Source organism: Atractosteus spatula, chromosome 11 (assembly GCF_055471065.1).
Source record: "Atractosteus spatula isolate fAtrSpa1 chromosome 11, fAtrSpa1.hap1, whole genome shotgun sequence".
NCBI classification, from domain to species: domain Eukaryota; kingdom Metazoa; phylum Chordata; class Actinopteri; order Semionotiformes; family Lepisosteidae; genus Atractosteus; species Atractosteus spatula.
Genome location: NC_142716.1, coordinates 31,757,285 through 31,778,626, shown reverse-complemented (window position 1 = coordinate 31,778,626; position 21,342 = coordinate 31,757,285). Strand labels below are relative to the sequence as shown.

Below are 21,342 nucleotides of genomic sequence, written 5' to 3'. Positions count from 1 at the left end.
ACTCTGCTCTCCTCCCCACTGATAGCTGATGTGTGGTGAGCGTTCTGGCGCACTATGGCTGCCGTCGCATCATCCAGGTGGATTCTGCACATTGGTGGTGGAGGGGAGTCCCCATTACCTGTAAAGTGGAGTGTCCAGAAAAGCACTATATAAGTGTAAGCAATTATTATTATTATTAGTGAGCATTCACTTCATGCACACTCCCCTCGTTTGTACTCCAACTATGCTAGCAACTATGCTAGAGAAGCTTAAGGAGAAGTCTCGAAGAATATTAGTCCCAGTCCCAAAGCTAAGACAATAAATGAAAAGGAGGCTGTTCTGTCGGCAGAATTACAGGAAAGACAAAGTGGGAGGAGCAGAAAAAAAGAGAGTGGAGGAGGATGAAGGAACAGTGGTGTCATTATCCATTATCTTCCTCTTCCTCCTAAGCTTGCACTGTGACAGAGTGTCGCCTTGAAATTAGTCTTTAAACAAAATTCTGTCCAGGGAACCTGAATGCTGAAAGAGTACAAGACTGAGCCTTATTCTAGAAGAGAGCTTGCTGTCTTATGGATTTGGAAGTTCTGATTTCCTTCATTGTGGAATCTACAGGCTAGAAAATAACTCCCCTATTTAGAAACACCTTAGTTGGAATACAGCGCTACTTCTAGAGACTCTTGGTAGTCCACTCGAGGTAGTGACCAGACAAAGCTAAACACATTCGCAGGCATCTGAGTCACAAAGGTTTATTGGCATCTCAAAGCGATACGAGATCAAGGATTCACACACAAAGCACCAGAGAAGGAACAGATCACTAGACCCCAGCAAGAAAGTGCCAGTACAAAGGAAACAAAAGGGTAGAAAAAATTAGTCTTGCCCTTCAGGGCAGAGGGGTCCACTGAGCCAGGGTCCCCTTCTAGCTACAGTATAAAGGGCTCCTTTCCCGTGTGGTTTTACTCATTGCTTTGTGAAGAGCGTTCATCTGTCAATATCTGGAGCTGAAGCTGGAATGAGAACCACGTCGCTCTTCAAGGCAGCTGTGTAATCGCTTTCATTTAACTTTGTTTCTCTCAAGTGGGATCCACTAATGGAACTGCCCCCGTCAGCGCCAGCAGAACCAAATCTAACAGATGTTTTCCGTGTTGCCCAATTGTACAACGAGTTTCTTTTTAAATAACGTTTTTATTAAGTGAATCGACTAATTCGCCATCAAAGTGAGAATCTGATATTATGATATTATTATCATATTTATTAATAATAATATTATAATAATAGTAGTAGTACGTATTGTATTGCGTTTCGTTATTTAATACAATATCTCCCCAATGAGTACCTAGTTTTCCAGTTCATGTTCATATTTACCACCTCACTATTGTGCCTCCTGATGGATTGATAGCGGTTATGCTCGATTCCTTCGATTTCTTTGGCTCAGCAGATTCACTGTAAGTATTAAGAGTGGCAGCCAGATGTGCCCGAGTTCCCACTTAACCGGAAAAAAGGATAATTGTATCATTGCTCAATTAACCAGAATTAATAAATAGTTAGGCCATATTATAATGCCAATATATTAAAATTAAATACGTTACGTATGTGTAAATTTGTTTTCTAGAACATATTGCTTGTTACAACACTAGCAATGTAAAATGTACTATAAGCTATAAATGATTATTCTACTATAGTTGAGGGTGATTATCCTTATTTAGTGAACAGTTATGCGCTGTACCAGAAATTCCTCCTATTTAATTTCTAAAACTAAAATGGGAAAGAAGAAACCCACATTCGGGCGGCAATGCGTTGGGAAAGGCCGTCAGAGGGCGCAATAGAAGTGGTAGAAGTTAAAGTTTCACTGACTCTGATAAAAAGATCAAAATTTGCAGAATCCCAGTTTTGGTCTTTGAATCGTCATATAGCCATATAAGCCCTAATCGAAAGGAATTTAACCGTAAAACTAAGTTGTTATCTTTTGTTTGAAGTCGGGGAGTTTGAATCAGACTTAGGACGATTAACTTTGTAACATTCACCGAAACTACTGCTAATTCACTATTATCCTGTTAATGCATATGCCACGATATGGTCTGATGAGAAATGAAACGGAATATTTCATATCACGTCAAGAAGAAAGTATAAAATTGAATACGGTACATGTGTTATACTAGAAGCTCATTGAAATGCAAAACATATTCTCGAAAATACGGTAAATGTAAATTTAAATTTACCGTATTATTTCGAAGACGTATTCTAGCTCTGACTACTATGCATTCAAACTTGTTTTAAGAAATATAATTTGTTTCTGCAAAAAGAAAAAAGGTTTTTCTGGATATTTTAATAAGTAAAATTGCAGTTTCCGATGACGCATTTCCGACATTTCCCATGATCCAACGGGAAGACGGGATTATAAATTTCGAGGCCACGAGCTGCTCTGTCTCATTTTCGCGGTGTTTTGGAAGAGGTAAGAGCTCTTGTGAGGGTGGAAGGTGTCTGGATTTCTTCCGTTGGGGATAACACCCATTATTATGGACTTTTGCATTTTCATTTTTAAATGAAAATGTAGCTTTTCATTTAAAAGGAAGTGCTAGACAAATTACTAAAATTACCATTTTTTTGTGTTGGAGGCTGATCTGTGATTGCCTCCACACCCTTGGCCCTGCAGGCCGAGCAAAACCTGCACCACGTGTCCTGAAGGAAAATGTTCAGGCTCTTACGTCTTCACACTTAATAACGATAGGAATAGAGGAGTGTATTAAGTATGCTTTGCGTTTCTTTTCTAACCATAGTATAGTTTTATGGTAAATATTTATTCGGGTCTGTATGTCAATGTTGGACAAGTCTGTACACAAATATCGATGCGCAGTCATGTAGCTGTGTAAGACCTTCAACATTAAAGCTTTATTAAGATTGCGGCTTCCGTAGTAAATAGTATTGAAGCAAAATCCCGTCCTTTTGGGCCTTGTGTAGGTGCTCGGAATGATAACGAATTCTGTTTCTGATCCTGCAGTAGTTCTAAAATGCTGCGTGTTAATTGTGGTTCTGCGATATTTTGTGAATGCTGTGTGAGAGCTCAGTTGCTGGTGACTCAGTAACTGCTGTGTTTTTACGATAACGTCAGAGGACTTCAATGAATTAATATGTAGAACACTAGATTTAGTGGTTTCGTTGCTGTGATAGTCGACTACCGCTTCTGAAACTACTCACTCCCAGCTGTGTTTGCTGGGGATGATCTAGTTTCTGTGCCCAATGTCTGAATGATGAAACAAAGTGTTGGTAGGGACATCTGAGTAGTACTGATGAATTGCCAACCTCTCTGATCTGGGCATGGGCTCAGGTCTGTACACATCACAAAGTTTAGTGACTGGATTTAACTCCTGTCCCTCTGCTTTTCTTGAAAAGGGCTCTTGTGGGCATCTGAGCACAGAAGAGCAGGATGACTTCAGTGGGCAAAGTGGAGGTAATGATCCATCCTCTTTCAAAGCAGCGGGGCTTTATATATTTTATGATTTCACTAAAAAGGTTAAGATAATAGGTTCTCTTATCTGTGGTTGACTTGCAAAAGCTAAGCTTTTTTTGGGGGGGAGTTGCTTTTTGTTACCTCTTATCTGGGTTATTGCCTTTTCTGTGCCTTTGTAAGGTGGAAAATTGTGCTGCAAAACGGCATCCATGTGTTAAATAGTATGGATTACTGTTCAAAAGCCTGGGATGATATTTGTGTAAGAGTAGTGGACAGAAGAGATTTCTGAGAAGTTGCAAACTGAGGCTTTTAACAGCTAATGGCTAGTGCCGAGACCAGTGTCTACTTGGCTATTCGTTTTAAGTTGTTCATTCCAACATGTTTTGTGACTGCAGTCTGGAGGACTGGCTAACTGTACAAACCACAACAAGCCAAGTTGAATTATAGTTTGCATTTTTTTTAGTAATGTTATCTTTTATGTCTGCTCAAGTTGAGTTTTATTTTACAGCTCCAAAATGTTACGCCACCTTGGGATGTGAAAGGTGAAATTGCAGGTAATTAAGTCCTTTGGTTTTTAGTTTACAGAGGGATCCCCAAGTTTAGTATCTTGGGCTCACCCCATTCATGTCCTCAAAGCTTCTTGCACCATCTGAGCATAAATTCTGAATTGACAGGTTTTCCTGTTTCCCGTTACTACCCTCAATAACTACATGTACTTTGAATAGTTTTGTAATTAAATGGCAGCAATGACTGTTGTAATATTTGCGTTTATCTTCTCTGATGTACTGGATATATCCATGTGGCATTTTTATATGTTGGGGTGGGGGGATACTCCCCATCCTGTGTATACTTTTGTTTGAATAAAGAGGGTTTTGTTGTAACAAATCTGAAGTGTTGGGAGTATGGTCAGGTCCAGCATTCAGATTTAAAATACTATTTGGATATGTTTTTATAAAATGTTGGTGTTCTTTAAAAGCCTGGGATGATTTTTGTGTAAGAGTAGTGGACAGAACATTTTTCTGAGAAATTCTAAACTGAGGCTTTTAATCTAGTTGTGCCAAGTCCAAGGTGAATAGACTACTTAGGCTTAAAATGCTCTCTTTTTTTTCATGCAGCCCCTCGATGGTGGACCCTTACAGCCTGTGGAAGCTGAGATAATGGTAAGTTCATCCTGAATGCTCTTCTATTAGTCTTGAAACTAACTTCCTAGATATTTTTGACCTCTTAATGGCATGCGACCATTTTAAGAACAGTTCAGTGCCCCTGTTGTGTGCCATAGTGATGACATTATTTGCTACTCTTGACCCTCAAGGATGATGAGTCTTGCAACCACCAATTGTAAAATCTGAGGCACAGAGCTAATGGGGAATCCCTTTAGTGTGATTTGTGAATTTCATCTTAATGGTTTTTTTTCCCTTTGCCTTTTTGCAGATGGAGATCTGAATGATCTATTTGCAGCACAGGTAAGCTTCAAAATGCAAGATAAATGTAGTGCTGAGGAGTCCTTTTCTGTTGAGTAACTTATACATTCTAGTTCTTAAAAGGCAGAGTAGTGGTTTTCAGTCCTGGTCCAATCCAGCAAGTCTAGCATTTTAGCAGACCACCATCTGTGGTCTTTGGAGTAAGCTGTACGTGGAGCATTCTTAATTCTTTTAAAGTATTGGACTGGGGATTCTGGAACCGGGGCTGGGTACTCTTGCTCTTCACTTGCTGCGTCACAGAACAAAAGCTGTTAAGCCGTGGGCTTACCTAGGATGGAAGGGTGTCAGGAAATCATGCCCTTCTGTAGTTTTTTTGGGTGTTTGTGGCATTTGAATTCTCTTCTGTACTGTTTATGATGAATGGTTTTTTAAACAATGGGAATCTCTCTGAAAAAGAGTGAAAGAAACCTTTCTACTGAAACAGTGCACTAGAAACAACTGTGTAGCTGTTAAATGTATGATGTATACTGACTGATTGCCTTTTCTACAGATCTGACTCATCACTGGAGAGGGGGTTGGGGGAGATCCCAAACTGTATGGAGTTCCTTCATGTGAGTAACTTTCCTTAGCTGAAACTAGAGAATGCAAGTCTTCACAGGTACGATGATGGTTGCATAGTTCAGCAGATGCTCTGTGACGAACAAGTTTTATTAGCTGAGTTACCTACAGAATTGTATTAAGTAGTTAAGTAATGTTGAATGAAATTTTAATAGTTCTCACTTTTTTTACAGGGGGGTTTCATCATATTGAATGGAAAGGTAAGTTTGCAGTTCCTACATTCTTGCAAGAACTACATAGGCTATCAAGATACAGTGATGACAATATAGTTCAGCTTACACTCTGTGATGAACTTTTTTCGCCCCTAGCTGACGTATCTTTGCTGAACGCGACTTCTGCAGATGTTCTATGGAACCCATCTAATTTTCGTCTGTTTTTTTGTTAGGAGCCCAGAGCCTAACTGATGAAGAATGTAGAGGTAAACTTATGTTTCTCCTTAATTTTAACTGGAAATTGGGCTAATCTTGGAAATGATGATCAGAATTAGGTCTCTGATTTTGCTGAGGACTCTTCTGCGAATCTGATCCAGAGATTGCTTTAGTGTACATGTAACAGTGGACATCAGTGCAGACACAAATGGTATGCCATCCTGACCTTTGCTCTGGAATTGTTGCAGGTCTGTTAATCTTTTTTGCCTCTCAAAGGCAGTTGGTTATAGGAGAAAATTTTAATCCAATTTTGCTGCACTATAGAAATCTTAAGGATGTGTTAAGCTGTAGGTAACCCTTGAAAACTAATCTTGAATTGGTTTTCTGAAGGATTAAAACACTTCAACCTAGTTTTAGTCAAGCAAATGTCCTTGTACTTTTATGTAGCTCATGCTGATTTTTGTTCCCCACCCCTTCTCGCGTACAGGCAGTTAACTCCTGCATTTGGAACCTGGCACTTCCAGTAAGTCATTGCATTTCTCTTAAAATCTCTAGTTTTTCTGAGCCTTTTTAAGCTTGAACAACCATTTTTGTATTGTAGTGTTAATGCTGTTGCCTTAATGGCATAAAAGGGGGGCCCTTCCAGTTGGCAGCATTGTTTAAATCACTCAAATGAGAGCCTTGGGATGTTACGGTGATCTTTCAGGATCAGACTACAAAGTGCATCTGGCTTGGACCGCATCTAGTTTTTATAGAAGGAGGCTTTCGCAGTGTAGCTTCATCTCTGGCCTATGTGGTGATGATGATCTCAATAACTGACTTTCCCATGAAGTTGGTATTAGCTCTAGCTGAACTGGTCATGACTAGCATAGCATCTCTTACATGACTAGAGTTTTGGTCAACATTTTAATCTAATGTTTGTCTACTTACAGGTGTGCCCAGGACTCCAGCTAGCATTTACTCCCAGGTGAGGTTTTAAAGATTGTTTAGCAGGAATGAAGCACTTGCCCTTGAGTCATTATTGGGTTCATTAATGATGGTTCCAAATGTCTGACCTGAAAAATACATGTAGAAATCTCTTAACTGAAGAACCCATATGTACATGGAATTAAAGACTTGTAGGGTTATCTTAATCATTGTTGTTTTTGTAATTCTAGGTTGGACTCTTTTTTTCATCAAGAGATTCTAGTTGGTAAGCAAACCTTATTTTTAAAGGAATGTTAAAATTAAACCAATGATGAACAGATTCTGCCAAATGAATTGGATGATTATACTCCATACCGTTCCTTTTATTATTCTGAGGTTAACTCTTGGGCTGTTTTATCTGTTGCAGTCTTTGTCAAGTCTAACTTTTCACCTTCTGTCCTATAGGTGAACATGGCACACAAATGTATCCCCCCTATGTAGAAGCAAGGTAAGATTGGAACTTGGCACTTTTAACTGATTTTTAACCACCCAATGTTGGGATGAATGATGAAACTTCTTGAACTCTCTCACTGAGCTATTGATGACAATCAGGTCTGATTTAATCCCATTTATCATTTGTAAAATCCAACAAGATTTGCAGGGAAAGTTTTGGTGCTGGGTTTTCTTAATGGTTTGTTTTCCTTCCAGGACTTGAGGGCACCATGAAGATCCCTGACCTACTGGGACAATACATTTTCAAGAATGCAAAGCTGTCGCCCTGTAAAAGAACATTGAAATGTGGTTCTAATGGCTTGTTTGAGCTGTTCCCCCATCTTGCACTTCGTTAGTAACTTTGCCAGCGAACCAACCTCTAACCAGTCACTTTTGTATCAATAAATGTTTGAATTTTGCTTTGACTCAGTTGTCTGTTTTAATCATTTAAGGAAAGGTGAATCGGGCCTCTCTAAAACCGGCATACAATGTCAGTTTGAGGTGGTTTTAATCATGAAGGTTGTCTGCTCTTAATTGACCTAAATTCACAATTTTATCCAGAAATTTACATGCTTCTCTAGGCAAGTAAGTGTGGTTAAATTGAAATTCCAGCTGTACAGGTCTGGTAACCATACCCATGTTTTTTTTTTGCTATGTACATTGTGCACTGGTATTTTCTTGGTAATTATTTCACTTTGTGTGATCCAAGAATTCCTACACCACCCACTGGGGGAGGAAACTCAAGGTGGTAGCCTGCTCTGGGATAGTTCGGTGATGGTGTGTTGGCCTGTGGCTAAGGATTTGTGCCAGTGGCTGGATGGGTCTCTCTCATGGAGAGCAAATTTGGGCTATGTGAAAAGACCATCCCAATAAAAGGTATAGAACCAATAAGTGATGTTATTCACCAGTCGTACCAATAGAGCTGGAGGTTAGGTTAGATTAACTTCCTGCTGCAGAGGGCAGGGTGGTGCTCTTTCACTACCTGGTTATTGGCTGCTGTGTGGGGTCTTCTGCTTCCAAACACTTGAAATGGGCCTGCCTCCCCTTCCCGTTTAGCCATTCATTAATGCTATATTGTAAAACGTGTATTGATCCAAGCCCCAGCACTTGCGTTGTTACGTCTGTATTTTTTATAAAGAGTGGTCGAGAATGGGCTATAAATTTAAGGGTGGGGGTTGTTTTTACGCTTATACACATTCGTGTACAGTCAGTTCTGTCTGGGTTTGTACTATATTTTGGAGTAGTGGCTATTGCAAGCCTGTTCTATAGCTAAATTGCTAGTTCTATGGTGTCTCCGCGCTAATGATCTGTATTGAATTCAATGAAAAATAATGTTCATCCCCGAGGGGGGTATTTAAAAAGGTTGTTCTTTACGTCACAGATTTAAAAATTTGCACTAAGAGAGCTACAGGAAACTAAACTTTAGCTTTTGCTACAGAAATCACTAATCGTCTACAAGTAGGCACGTAATGCCTCAGATTTCCAAACCACAGGCACTTTGGATAGGGTTACAGATTTCTGCGAGATTCAGATATTCGTACGACAGCTAACTTTTTAAACGCTAGAAATGCAGAAAAGGAGACAATATTGAAATATATGCAAAAATAAACACTTCACAGCCAACGCGATTCACAATTATCAAATGATAATTTGTGCTGTACATATTTCCATTGTATGTCTTGCCTTTTATTTCTTTACATTTCTAAAATCAGCTTAAAATATAAAACGAAATCTTTCAATTTAACGTTTACCTTTAAGTGTTAAACAACATTTTGCAAATCTACCGAAACAGTTTTGTATATTTGCAGTAAACAAACAAATGTAACATTTCTTTTCATGTTTCAAAATGCACACAAGTCCTCTTGTTTACGACAGCTCATATTAAAAATGCCCGTTCCACATTGTGAGGTCAATATTCAAGCCATATTGTTTTTTAAAAAGCAGATTATTCTGGAAAGACTATTTTGCCTTTGAGTTTTGTGCATAAAAGTTTTAATTTGATATACCTCATGTTTCTAAAGGTTTTGAGCTTTACTGTGCGTATTTTGTGTGTGCAGGAGAGCGAATATTTGAAAAAATGGCTAACCTTTCAGTGTAAGGATATGTTAGTGTAATGCAAAATGCCCAAATTAATTTAATTGACGTGTTACATAATTGTATTATTAGTTGTGATGGTAAAATGTTTGTATGTGAATCGACCGCATATTTACTAAATGTCCAGCAATCGGCGCGAGCGAGGCCAAGCGTGTGAACCTTGTTTCAAAAAAAAGAAATTCTAACGTAAAACGGTCGCACTGTGGTGAAACGCAAAAACGCAAACCGTTATTCTTTGTAAATTTACTTTAACCCTAAACAAATGTGTTGTGCCTGGATGGACATTTCGTTTGATTCCTGAAGTGCAACATTGGCTTTGAATCCGCGCTGCAAACCCAGGAAAATACGTACGCCTGTGCGTTCAAAATCAATATTCCGAGTCACCAGGATGTGACGTTTGATCGAGGAAGCCTGGTTTTTATTTCGGGGGAAGTCTAAATGAAGTGAGTGAGTCTGCACAGGCCCTGGTAGTGTATGTTGCTGTGTCTCCGGGTTAATGAATGGATCGAGTTGAATAATCAAGTCCGCGAATAGCTCCGCGGTGCCGACAGTTTCAAGACGAGGTGGAAAGGGGCTCATACTCAGATGATCTTGCTTCGATTGCTGCCCTTTATTTGGGCTGTACCTGTAAAGGGTGATTTTTTCCAGTTTGAGAGTCTTTCAAACGTGTCCAAGTATTATTTCAATTACATCTACTGTAACATCTGGGAGGGGGACTGTCAGCCGCACCAGGATGATACGAGTCAGCAAGGTAAGGCTGCCCTCGGGGTCTCTGTGGTCCTGCGCGGTCGGACTGCCTGTCCGCCCTGCAGAGGCGCTGGGGTTCCCCGGGAGACGGATAGCTTGTCTGCAGTGGTCTGATCACACGACTGATAGATCTCTATCAATGCAATTTATATTTTGGCCCTCTGTTGTTGTTGGCAGCGTTTTTTTTTTCTGAAAGAAATTAAAGAACTACGTCCTGTATTAGCCTACTCGACTACTCTTGCATTTCTAGGTACAGTACCCCAGAATCTGACTTTAATTATGCAATCCAATAGATAAGAGATTGTAGTAGCTGTCATCTTGCGTGAAGCTAAATTGAATATGCAAATTACAACACCATTTATGAAGGCCGGGACACATTCAATTACATTGATTTTGGGAGTCCGTGTACTTAGCCGTAACATGGAATGAAGTAACTTTAAATTTCGAGCTTTAATTATTCTTTGGAAGCGACGCAGAAATAGCCCTGTACATTATATAGTGTCGGTAGGTCACCACAAGCGTGGATTTTCCTGTACTCTTTTGCATCAGAAGAACCCTGGCATATGCTACTAAAATATAAAATTCTCTCCCCCACCAATGGGCTGATTCAGTCATTTCCAAACTCCTGTTTATCGGTGTGTGTGCGTAGACACTCGAACACCTAAGTTCTAACACCCTCCATCACAAAATTATTTGCTAATTTAATCGCTTTACAATAAGTATTTTCTTAAGATAGTTTGAATGATATTACGTGGAGTTACTGTTGGAAGCACTCGACTACATTTATTGAGTTACAATGAATCAACAAACAGCATCTTATATCGTTGAAAATCATCGAAACGCTGCGATTCACAACTCATAAAGCAAATTTGTGCAATGCATTTTAGTAACGTGTGCAATTTATTTTGTGATTTCTAACAAAATGTTATTGAAAGCTTAAATGTTCTGCTTTCGAATTTACATCTAAAATAAACGGAACAGCAGGGGGCGTTTCAGGCTTTCGCGAAACAAAACCGAGAGAAAATAATGCGAGATGTATTTGGTGTAAATCCAGCAATTGAAGGTAGATGCTTATCGATTCATGAGACACGTTAATTATTTTTAGCCGTAAGATAAGTATGTTGGGCGACAGTGGCTTTGCTACCTCACAGCGCTGTGGCCCTGGGTTAGATCATGGATCTGGGGATTTCTTGTGTTCTCCATGTGTTTCCTGTGGGTGCCCTGGTTTACTCCCACAGTCCAAAGACATACTGGTAGGTTAATTGACTTCTGACAAAAGTGGCCCTAGTTGGAGTGTATCTGTGTTTGTGTGTGCCCTGTGATGATGGACTGGTGTCCTGACCAGGGATTAAAGATGCTATAGAACTAGAATGTAAGAACGTCCAAAGGCTTGCAAACAAGTGGTGGCCTTGTGCTTGTGCAAATCATCATGCAGGCTTGGTTCCTAGGTAATTTGCTCTGGGAATTGGTGTATTGAAAAATCAGAGTGAGTTTGCCTCAACCTGCTTGGCTGTGTTGTTGTGTGCTGACTTTCACTGGTTTCTGTGCCTGCAGTGCCCACAGGGGACTTCTGGTCTGTGTTCTCCAAGGACTATGCGCAGACCCTCTCTGACTGGTACTGCAATCTGGGCCACTGCTGTGACACAGGAGACTGCAGGATTATCAACAACATCACAGGTACCTTCACCCCTGCAAAAATGGCAGATCCTTTTTCCACTCAGCAATAGAATATAATAATAATATTTAATTCCTTACACTTATATAGTTTTCTGGACACTCCACTCAAAGCGCTTTACAGATAATGGGGACTTCCCTCCACCAATCTGCAGCCATAGTGCACCAGAACGCTCACCACACATCAGCTGTCAGTGGGGAGGAGAACAGAGTGATGAAGCCAATTCATAGAGGGGGATTATTAGGAGGCCATGATTGGTAAGGGCCAATGGGAAATTTGGCCAGAATGCCAGGGTAACACTCTGGGATATTTAATGACCACAGAGAGTCAGGACCTCTGTTTTATGTTTAATCCAAAAGACAGTGCCTTTTTACAGTTTTGGGGCATTAGGACACACACAGACCGCAGGGTGAGCGCCCCCTACTGGTCCCACTAACACCTCTTCCAGCAGCAACCTTAGTTTTTCCCAGGAGGTCTCCCATCCAGGTACTGGCCAAGCTCACACCTGTTGAGCTCTAGTGGGTTGCTAGTTGTGAGCTGCAGGGTGATAGGGCTGCCTGGTTAGCCTTTTCCCAGTTAAAAGAAACTTCCAGTGCAGTGTTAATCTGCGCGTGTATCTGTCTGCAGGCCTGGAGAAGGACCTGGAGCAGAAGCTCCACGGACAGCACCTGGTGCAGGCTGTGGTCCTGAAGGCCGTGCCCGGCTTCCTGAAGAATCCCTCTCCGGACAAGGCCCTGGCGCTCTCCTTCCACGGCTGGTCCGGCACGGGGAAGAATTTCGTGGCCCGGCTGATCACAGACAACCTGTACCGGGATGGTGTGAAGAGCGAGTGCGTGCGGCTGTTCATCGCTCCCTTCCACTTCCCCCACGCCAAGCTGCTGGACGTGTACCGGGTGAGACGCGTGTCCGTGGCGACACACTTGCAGGCGTCGCCTAACAGCCACTTCCTTATCCATTTAAATCGAACAGGATTGTGCACGGGGTGGCGTACTCAGACAATGCTGTTCTTAACCTGAGAGGTGTCCTTCTGGGACAGTATTCACTGTATGTTGAGCTTATTCTGAGCTGACACTGTTACTGAATTATTTTCGCCATTTTATTTTCAGTGTGCAGAGTTTTCCTTTGTAAGCACATCTCATGAGAACGTAACTAGACAAGATGTGGTCATTCAGCTTATCTAGAGTGAAGGCTACGTGGAGTCTGAGTTTTCTTGTGTATCTCAGAGTACATGTTTTTACTTGTGTTCCCCAGTGTTTGTCTGGGAATATAGCAACTAGTTCAACAGGGAGATGTTTTACGTTTGGGTTTAAATGTGAAGAAATAAGCGAGGATTGTATTACAGTAAAAGGAATTCAGTTCCAGCCTTTGCACAGCACTGCATGTGAACAAGTGCCTCCAGTTGTTAGCCCACCTGACTGCAGGACTGCTGCCCCTTAACGTTAGCCAGTTATAATGTAGTTGAACCATGTGGTGTCTCACACTGATTTCAGATAACCATGTCCTAACGAAGAATGAATGACCCAGTATTACCATGACAACTTTATTTTAGTTGCTTATGATATAAAATGAGAAAGAAGCACATTCTTTCACAGGGTTTCACAGAGTCAATAGATAAGATGAGTGTTCTAATAAATAAATGTTGTTCGTAAATAAACACTATTATGTATATATCCTTAGTTATATGCTGCATAATTACATTCTCCTGTGTGGGGACAGTAGGATTTTCAAGGAAAGTGCGAGTGAGAGTCATACATTTAAACAGAAAGGTCAGGCAGAGTGAATTTCTTCCAGCTGGGGCAGTGGTGTCAGGGTCCTGGCCCTGGCCTTATGTAATCTGGCCGTAGGTCTGTGCAGCAGAGCAGTGTCAACACAGCTAGTTGTAATTCGGTTTTCAGATGGCCGTCCAGCAGGACTTTTTTCCGTGACGAGAAACGCACAGGAATCGCACGAGTTCGGGCCTGCATTCCAGCTCGATTCGAACTCAGATCCCAAAGCGCTTGAACGTTACAGGTTCACCAGTAAATAAAACAAAGGTGAAATGGCACCAATAATAAAAAAGACGTAGAAAAATATTAACACACATAAAATGTATTTTTCCGCGGCTCAAATGATGCTGTCTAAAACTTTATACTCAGTCTTTTCTGCGGGTTTAGGGCTCTGTGCTCTACTGCGTACGACTTTTAGACAGAATTCTGGATTCCAGCGGTCAATGAAATGGGACGTGTCAGCGTGTTTGCCAAGGGGCGGGTGTGGAGCTGTCTAAGTGTGTGGAGGCAGGCCAGGCTGAGTGTCGGTGTGTGTCCTGTCCCAGGGCCAGCTGAAGGACTGGATTCGGGACACAGTGCGGAGGTGCGAGCAAGCGCTCTTCATTTTCGATGAGGCGGAGAAGCTGCACCCTGGGCTCATAGATGCCATTAAGCCCTATATGGATCATTATGAAAACGTGGATGGGGTGGACTACAGAAAATCCATCTTTCTCTTCCTCAGGTAGGGTGGCCATCAAACAGATGGATCACGTAGCAAGCTATTTTCTCCAGAGAGAGGGTTCTGACCTGTGTGTCAGTGTGGTGAGTGCAGCTGGTCCTCTGCTGGGAATCAGGCTCCATCTCTAGGATCTCTGTCATGGCAACATCTCCTCCAACCACTGGTGAATTCTGCTAGTCCCAAAGGCCAGCCTCCTGCAGTGGAAGGATTCCAAGCTAGTGTAGTAGGCTCAAGCACCGAATGAGCCCCATTACATCAACACCAGCGACTGGGATCTTTTATCTCAATGTAAGGAGGGAGTACAGGGAGTAAATCAATTAAGCAGGATAGATTGGGTAAGTGGCAAAGCTGGTCTTTGGGCTTGCAGAACAATATTGATCTCCAGATGCTATATGTTAATTAAAATAGAAGTAGGCTGCCCCATCCTTTTAAGCTTATAAAATAAAGCACAGAGTTCATCTTGTTCCTCCTTGATGCTGCATAGCTGCCTTAATTAAGCAGTAGAGTGGAATGGAGAGTTAAAGATTCAGAATGTGCTAAATCCCCTCCTCAACTCTTTTTCATCCTTGAGTTCCAATATATATCTATTGTTATTTTTTCTTTATTGTATTTGTATTCTTTATACAGTATGTTCTGTTTTCCTCCCCTCAAAACCTGTTTTTTTTCTTATTATTGGCACTTTAAAAAAAGCACAAAAAACAATTCTAAACAGCAGTATTGAGGCATTCCGTGACCATTAAAAGATGAAGACAACTTGAATTTTTAAGGGATTTGCAAATGTTATTCAAGGAGACAGGGGGTCATGTCACACACAAGTCAAGGGCTGAACATGGCTTGGCATCACTCTCTGGGCATCTTAGCTGTCCTGTTGTATGTAGGCATTCTTGCCTGGCTTGCTTGGAAAGAGCAACAGGCCTGTTTTTCTTCAGACTCGTAAGACCGGAGTACCATAGAAAAACCACAATGGAAAGCAAAATAGTATGCAAGATTTTATTCAACAACATAGAGCAATATATACAAAAAGTTGTACTCTGACACCCCAACACCAAGTATCGCCATGAATCCCTTTACATACCAAACATAGTCTTAAAACCCATGTGAGAATGTGGTTCTGTGTCCTTCACCAGTTCTCTATTTAATCAATTAATAAACCATCTGTGAACCTGTTTACAGAATAGAGATTAAATGACCTCTAGTGGCTGGTCAGCTGAAGCTACTAGCCTAATTACTGCTGCTCTGTCACAAGAGGTTTCCAAAAACACAAAAGGTGAGGAAGATGTGAGGTGTAGGAAACGTTCAGGTAAAGGAGTAATAGACCCAGATGTCTCTCTTAATCACACCCAGGCTTTACATTAAAAAATGTGGCTTATATGCTTATGTGTTAAAACACAGGCTTGCTCTTGTTCTTGCAGTAATATTGGAGGTGCGGTCATCAACGAGGTGACTCTGGACTTCTGGCACTCCGGACAGAACCGGGAGGACATTGGAATGGAGGACCTTGAACACAGGCTACGGACCGAAGCCCTGGACTCTCAAGGTACCTGCAGCGACAGGGAAGAGCCCTGGTGTCCTGCTTCTTAACTTTCTTATTCCAGACTGAGAGCAGGCAGGCTCGGCTCTTGCAAATCTTCACCTGGAGGTTGAGTCTTTGAGTTAACAGATCTTGCAGTAAGATGAAAGTGTCAAAGGTGTATCAAATTACAAATTACTCTTGCCAATCATGGCCTCCTAATAATCCCCATCTATGAATTGGCTTCATTACTCTGCTCTCCTCTCCACTGATAGCTGATGTGTGGTGAGTGTTCTGGCACACTATGGCTGCCGTTGCGTCATCCAGGTGGATGCTGCACATTAGTGGTGGGGGAGGGGAGTCCCCATTACCTGTAAAGCGCTTTGAGTGGAGTGTCCAGAAAAGCACTATATAAGTGTAAGCAATTATTAATTATTATTATTACCTCAGCATGCCAGTGATCTGCTGTTTCTCTTTATAAATGGCCAGCCACCAGCCATATCACTCTGCAACTCACAACTGGCAACCCACTGAGTCCCCATTACCTGTAAAGCGCTTTGAGTGGAGTGTCCAGAAAAGTGCTATATAAGTGTAAGCAATTATTATTAATTATAATTATTATTAATCTCAATTATGTGCAGTTGCAGTTGTATCTCAGAAGTCTTCAGTTTGAGCTACACCTGTATATATCACAGACACCATGCTCAATTGATGCATGCTACAGAGTATGTCCTTTCACTCGTTTAATAAATTGGCATTTATGTATATTTGGGGAAGCATAGTGATCTGTTTCATGAGAGAGTTTTGCTTATTGCTGTGAGGGAACAAAGTGCTTTCTGAGTGACCGGGTCTTTCGCCTCTCTGCTCGCAGGGGGCTTCTTTCAGAGCCAGCTCATGATGGGCAACCTCATAGACTTCTTCGTGCCCTTCCTGCCGCTGGAGTACCGGCACGTCAAGCTGTGCGCCCGCGATGCCTTCCACTCCCGTGGGCTGCCGCACACAGAGGGGACGTTGGACGAGGTGGCCCGGGCCATGGTGTACGTCCCCAAGGAGGAGAAGCTCTTCTCTGCGCAGGGCTGCAAGTCCGTGCCCCAGAGGATCAACTTCTTCCTGCCCTGAGCCCAGCCGCTGACTTGGCGCTGGGGCTACTCCCGCAGACCTGGGGAGGCAGCGGTCCTCCTGGAGAAACCCCTTCGAGAGCCTCCGAAGGTGGGAGGAGGCCAGCCGGTGAGAAGAGGCCTTCCCCCACGCCTCCCCCAAACCAAACCATTATTCTTGCTCTCGTTCATCCAGATCAAAGAGGTCTGAATCGGGGAGGGTTCAACGATTCTGCCAAGTCACTCTTCTACTTTATATTGCAGCTTGCCATCTGGATCTTCATCTCAAGGCGAAGTCACGTTACAATAAGAAACAGGTTCATCCAATCCACGTCAGGCTGCATTAGGGACTCTAAGGAGAATCAAAGTTCAAGCCAGTCTAGGTCATTTAGGAAACAAGTGGAGTGCTTGCTGGGCATTGATGAGGTGAAAGTTATTTTTGGGCGGAGAGCGTCCTTTTAAATATTCACAAATGAGATTCTTTTTATCATATTGTAGTGTAATATTAGTGCTTGGAGAATTCTATCAAATGATTTCTTAATCGATTTTATTTATTAGGTGTTTTTCTTTTTTTGCTTTATATAGCACTCTTGCTTTGATAAGTGTGTTATTTGATCAGGGCCTTGGCAACTTGATTTGCTACCAGTTTTTAACATGAGGGGGTTAGTGTTTTTACAGAACTGGACCTGTGTTCTTGCCAGGTCTTTACAACCTCATTTGTTTAGAAAATTTTTACTTTTTTCACACTAAGACACTTGGCTAATATGCTAAAAACCTGACCATGCATAATAACTCTATTTTGAAAACCTGTTACTTTGCACTTTTTTAATGTTACAACCATGATCATATGGACTTTTTTTTTTTACCATAGAATAACCAATGTGCAACAAACCATACCGTTTTCTGGATACCAGTGGCAATTGGTTGTATTTTTAAAACGCTACAGGAGTCCACAGAATTTGTTATTCTGCTTGCAGCTGTGCTTTAGTTACATTATATTCCCCGGACACAATTTGGTGTGAGTTAATAGAATGCATTAGTTATGATGACTTAATTTCTCAGAGTAAAATTTAGATACTGTGTATGTCTCTTAAGACAGACAGCATGTACTGTAGGTCCATTCAATGCATTACTCATACAGTACTGGTATAAGTAAATGAGCTGTTTGGTTCTTGGATGCTCAAATTGACAGGTCTGATGTGTGATTCTGCATGTGTGTCCCACACTAATTGATTGATCTGTGGGAGACCCTGCTGGAGCTATGACACAATTTAGATTTAGGGTACTCCAAATTAACAGCTTCAAGAAGTGTCTCAGGGGCCTGTTCTGATTTGTCATGGTTTCCATCAGTAATCAAGTGCAAAAGGTTTTGTGGTCAAGATCTTCATCTTGTGTTTTATATGTTTTTTGTAAGGCAGCATATACTGTATTTGTTTTGGAAAACCATGTTTGGAGCCATGGTAAAATTCTGAGCAATACAACTGCTTGTAGTCTTGGATGTGCAATAAATTGTGCTCTTAGTACTTTGTACTTTGCAGTCTAGAAGTCCTCTATGCACTTTACTATAATGACTACAATTAGGTGTTCCATCAAAACAGTGTGTGCATTGGCAGCATCTACTGGTCTTAGACTGGAAACATCCAGCAGCAACAACGAGCCATTACTGTACTTTCATATGATCATGCTCCTAAAATGTCCATTCATTGACACTGCAGCCAGTGAAGGAGTGTTTGTGGGAATGAGTGTGATTGCTTGTATTTTTGACAACTATGCTTTGAAAAGGATCAGTTGAAATCAACAAAAAGCGAACAGAGCCATACGTACCTATTAAACTTCTCTAGGAAAGGTGTTTGCAGTTTCATACCAGGCATGAAAAGGAATGAGCTGAAGCCTGACCTTGAGTATTACAAAGAGACTAATGTACAGTGCCTTGCAAAAGTATTCAGATCCTGTCTATGGTGTTGCATTTGGTGAAATTATTATTGATTCATGCATTTTTTTTAAACTTAATGTTACTAAGCCTTCTAAGTATAATGAAAGTACAATAAATATCTGCAAAACTAAAGAGGAAAAAAAATGAAATAGTGATTGCACATGTATATAGACCTGTGAAATCAATATCTGATCGAAACACCTTTGGCAGTAGTTACAGCCACAAATCATTTTGAGGAATGCTCTACCAAATTTGTTCACTGGCTTGGTGCAATTCTTGTCCATTATTTTTGGCAGATTAGTGTGTATTTGCCTCATCCTGGAAGTAGAGTGTTTATTCTTAGCACAGAACCCACAGCTCCAATAACTATCCAGAACCAACAGAGCTGCTTTTCTTTACTTGCAAGCTATTGATTTTTGAGTAAATGAAGCTCTCACTGTCTTTCTGAAGAAGCTGGGTGAATTAATCTTCAAACTAACTGGGATCTGATCTGATTAAACCTTGCTGGCATAATAAGGCACTCTATACTTAAGATATTTTTGTGGATGTCTCCCATTTATTTGTGACTTTGTTACAGCTCACGTATGTATGTATATCATGTTTTCAGATTCTAGCCAGTGGTATAATGTTGAGTTCAATTACACGGCTAACATGACAATAGCAGGATAAGTTCTATTTTCTCCTCTGTCCTCTGTACCTTTTTATCTGTAGTAGTTTGTGGTTCCCATCCCATCCAAGTAATACTTGAAATTGATGTGCTCAGTTTGTTTACTGTACTTAAAGTATGTTACTGAAGTCTGTCTTCATTTTTGTTTGACCTCCGAAGGCTTCAGTTAGGCATTAATACGTGTGCAAATGTTTGACACCTGAATATTAATATGAACATAGGAATGTTCATGTTGTGTTGGACTGTTTTTGAGTAAAATGTATAGTGACAAATACAATACACTGAAAAAAGGCAGAAACAGTAAGTTGTAAACATCTGCTTTTTATGGATGACCTACTATTTAAACTTTTAAAGAGTTTTCTGCTACAAAACGTACAGCACTTACATCCTGTGTTCATTATTTTGACCATAAGAAATGTCTCCTTACTTCTCCTAAAGGAGTTTTGTTTTTATTTCAGTACAGCAGGAGTCTCAGACTTATGTTCTTGAGGTCCATACTTCTGATTTGTGTTCCACCCAAACTCTCAGTTGTATAGTGGGTTTCATTATTAATTAGCTTAATTGATTCATCCAGGCTCTGATGGCTTTTTTGTTAACTATAGCTTTAATGTTGAATGTTTGGAGTGATCAACTGTAAAAGAATTTAAGAAAAGCTCCATACAAATCTAAGAAAATACTTGTTAATTGATTGCTCAGTATGAAACAAAACCCAGAAGGCTCTAGGTACTCCATGAAATGAGTATGATAATTTTTTTAGCTGTTGCTGTAAATAGGAACCCTCCAACTATGAGTCTCACGAACCTCACCTTCAGATTAACCTCTTTTACATTGAATTCTGTCTCTGTCTGCAAATGACCTCCTTTGCTGCTGTACTTTTGAGCTGTGAACTTGTACCATTGTTGTGTGTGACAGGACATTTGTTTTTTTTTTTTATACAGTTTGAAGGACTATGCATAACCTGGAATTTATCACGTATACTGCATAAATAAAGTATTACTGGAAGAGATGGTATTTTTAATGTGTTGTACCAGTTGGGAATTGCTTAAGTATAAAAAAAAAATGGGTGTTTAAGTAAGTCTTCAGTGTGTCTTTGTAAGGGTACAGTTATAAAAGAATAGAATGACTACACACTAAAAGGGGTGGAATTTAAATCCGGGGAGGTTATGGTAAGTGTTCAGATCTCAGAATTTGTTAAGCATCGTCTCCACTGATAAAGATGCATCACCACAAAGGGCTTAAAGAAGAGTGAGCAAAATATGTCTTTATGTGAACAATCTCCTACTGTCAGGGATGACACATCTCTCACTTAGCTGCGTTTAATATCCCTTTTGCACAGGGAACAAAGGATTTTTGACTTACACCAAACCCTTTCAACTTTCTGATTAAAAACCCCCCGCTGTCTAGCCTTCTTAAAAATGCAATTGATACTCTCTGCAAAGTTTAAATGTCTGTTACTGTTCCTAGGTTTTTTGAAAATCTTTTGGGGTTGAAGAATCTAACTTATTACTGCCAGACGTAGCCAGTCCTTTGGTTTTACAAACACTCATATGAAGCTTGACTGACACCACCCTTCCAGTTTACTTACCTGCTCAAAGTATTTCTATCATCCTCATTAAAAAAAATCCTACTAGAGTCATATCATGTACTTTAATAGACATCCCCTGCATTTTCATTTCATTTGCATAGAGGGAAAATAGTAAAAGAAGAAAAACAGAAGACTGGGCAACACCAGTTTCAAAAACAATTTCAGTTTTTACAGGAATTGTGGGTGAATGAAGTAAATATGATGTACTACTCCTCACGGAGATTAAAACAAATTGAGATTGGTCAAACAGTCTTCTGAAAAGGCTGAAAATGACCTTGTCATGTGATGGTGTAGACTGAAGCAGTTTGAGGAAGTATTCTG

At 40.8% G+C, this 21,342-nt stretch overlaps 1 protein-coding gene, 1 long non-coding RNA gene and 7 other non-coding genes across 10 annotated transcripts; all 9 read left to right on the top strand.

Moving 5' to 3' along the window:
• The first annotated feature begins 2,402 nt into the window (after positions 1-2,402).
• Positions 2,403-7,654, top strand: LOC148823839 (uncharacterized). Of its 2 annotated transcripts, XR_016093792.1 has the most exons (13): positions 2,403-2,428; positions 3,367-3,424; positions 3,933-3,978; positions 4,540-4,584; positions 4,856-4,887; positions 5,396-5,456; positions 5,637-5,663; positions 5,849-5,881; positions 6,319-6,354; positions 6,764-6,798; positions 6,989-7,023; positions 7,203-7,245; positions 7,446-7,654. It is a non-coding gene; the product is annotated as an uncharacterized LOC148823839 (long non-coding RNA). The 2 variants fall into 2 exon arrangements; XR_016093791.1 differs by lacking the exon at positions 2,403-2,428 and having other exon boundaries at positions 3,348-3,424.
• LOC148823846 (small nucleolar RNA SNORD74) lies at positions 3,214-3,293 on the top strand. Its single transcript, XR_016093808.1, has one exon. It is a non-coding gene; the product is annotated as a small nucleolar RNA SNORD74 (small nucleolar RNA).
• Positions 3,665-3,732, top strand: LOC148823845 (small nucleolar RNA SNORD75). Its single transcript, XR_016093812.1, has one exon. It is a non-coding gene; the product is annotated as a small nucleolar RNA SNORD75 (small nucleolar RNA).
• On the top strand, positions 4,399-4,466 carry LOC148823844 (small nucleolar RNA SNORD75). Its single transcript, XR_016093813.1, has one exon. It is a non-coding gene; the product is annotated as a small nucleolar RNA SNORD75 (small nucleolar RNA).
• On the top strand, positions 5,251-5,331 carry LOC148823843 (small nucleolar RNA SNORD79). Its single transcript, XR_016093797.1, has one exon. It is a non-coding gene; the product is annotated as a small nucleolar RNA SNORD79 (small nucleolar RNA).
• On the top strand, positions 5,504-5,570 carry LOC148823842 (small nucleolar RNA SNORD77). The gene has a single exon (XR_016093799.1). It is a non-coding gene; the product is annotated as a small nucleolar RNA SNORD77 (small nucleolar RNA).
• Positions 6,860-6,922, top strand: LOC148823841 (small nucleolar RNA SNORD78). The gene has a single exon (XR_016093814.1). It is a non-coding gene; the product is annotated as a small nucleolar RNA SNORD78 (small nucleolar RNA).
• Positions 7,061-7,136, top strand: LOC148823840 (small nucleolar RNA SNORD47). Its single transcript, XR_016093798.1, has one exon. It is a non-coding gene; the product is annotated as a small nucleolar RNA SNORD47 (small nucleolar RNA).
• Positions 7,655-9,721: 2,067 nt separating the features above from the next.
• tor3a (torsin family 3, member A) lies at positions 9,722-20,441 on the top strand. The gene is made up of 6 exons (XM_088928230.1): positions 9,722-10,074; positions 11,625-11,747; positions 12,373-12,638; positions 14,057-14,232; positions 15,642-15,766; positions 16,611-20,441. Exons 1-6 carry the CDS (start codon positions 9,909-9,911, stop codon positions 16,856-16,858), a joined length of 1,104 nt encoding a protein of 367 aa, XP_088784356.1. The 5' UTR covers positions 9,722-9,908; the 3' UTR covers positions 16,859-20,441.
• Positions 20,442-21,342: the final 901 nt, after the last annotated feature.

Excerpts from the sequence above, each read along its gene's own strand:
- tor3a (XM_088928230.1), top strand. The coding sequence starts at position 9,909 with ATGATCTTGCTTCGATTGCTGCCCTTTATTTGGGCTGTACCTGTAAAG. Across the intron at positions 14,233-15,641 it reads TCCATCTTTCTCTTCCTCAG|TAATATTGGAGGTGCGGTCA; the intron begins GTAGGGTGGCCA and ends TTGTTCTTGCAG. Across the intron at positions 15,767-16,610 it reads CGAAGCCCTGGACTCTCAAG|GGGGCTTCTTTCAGAGCCAG; the intron begins GTACCTGCAGCG and ends CTCTGCTCGCAG.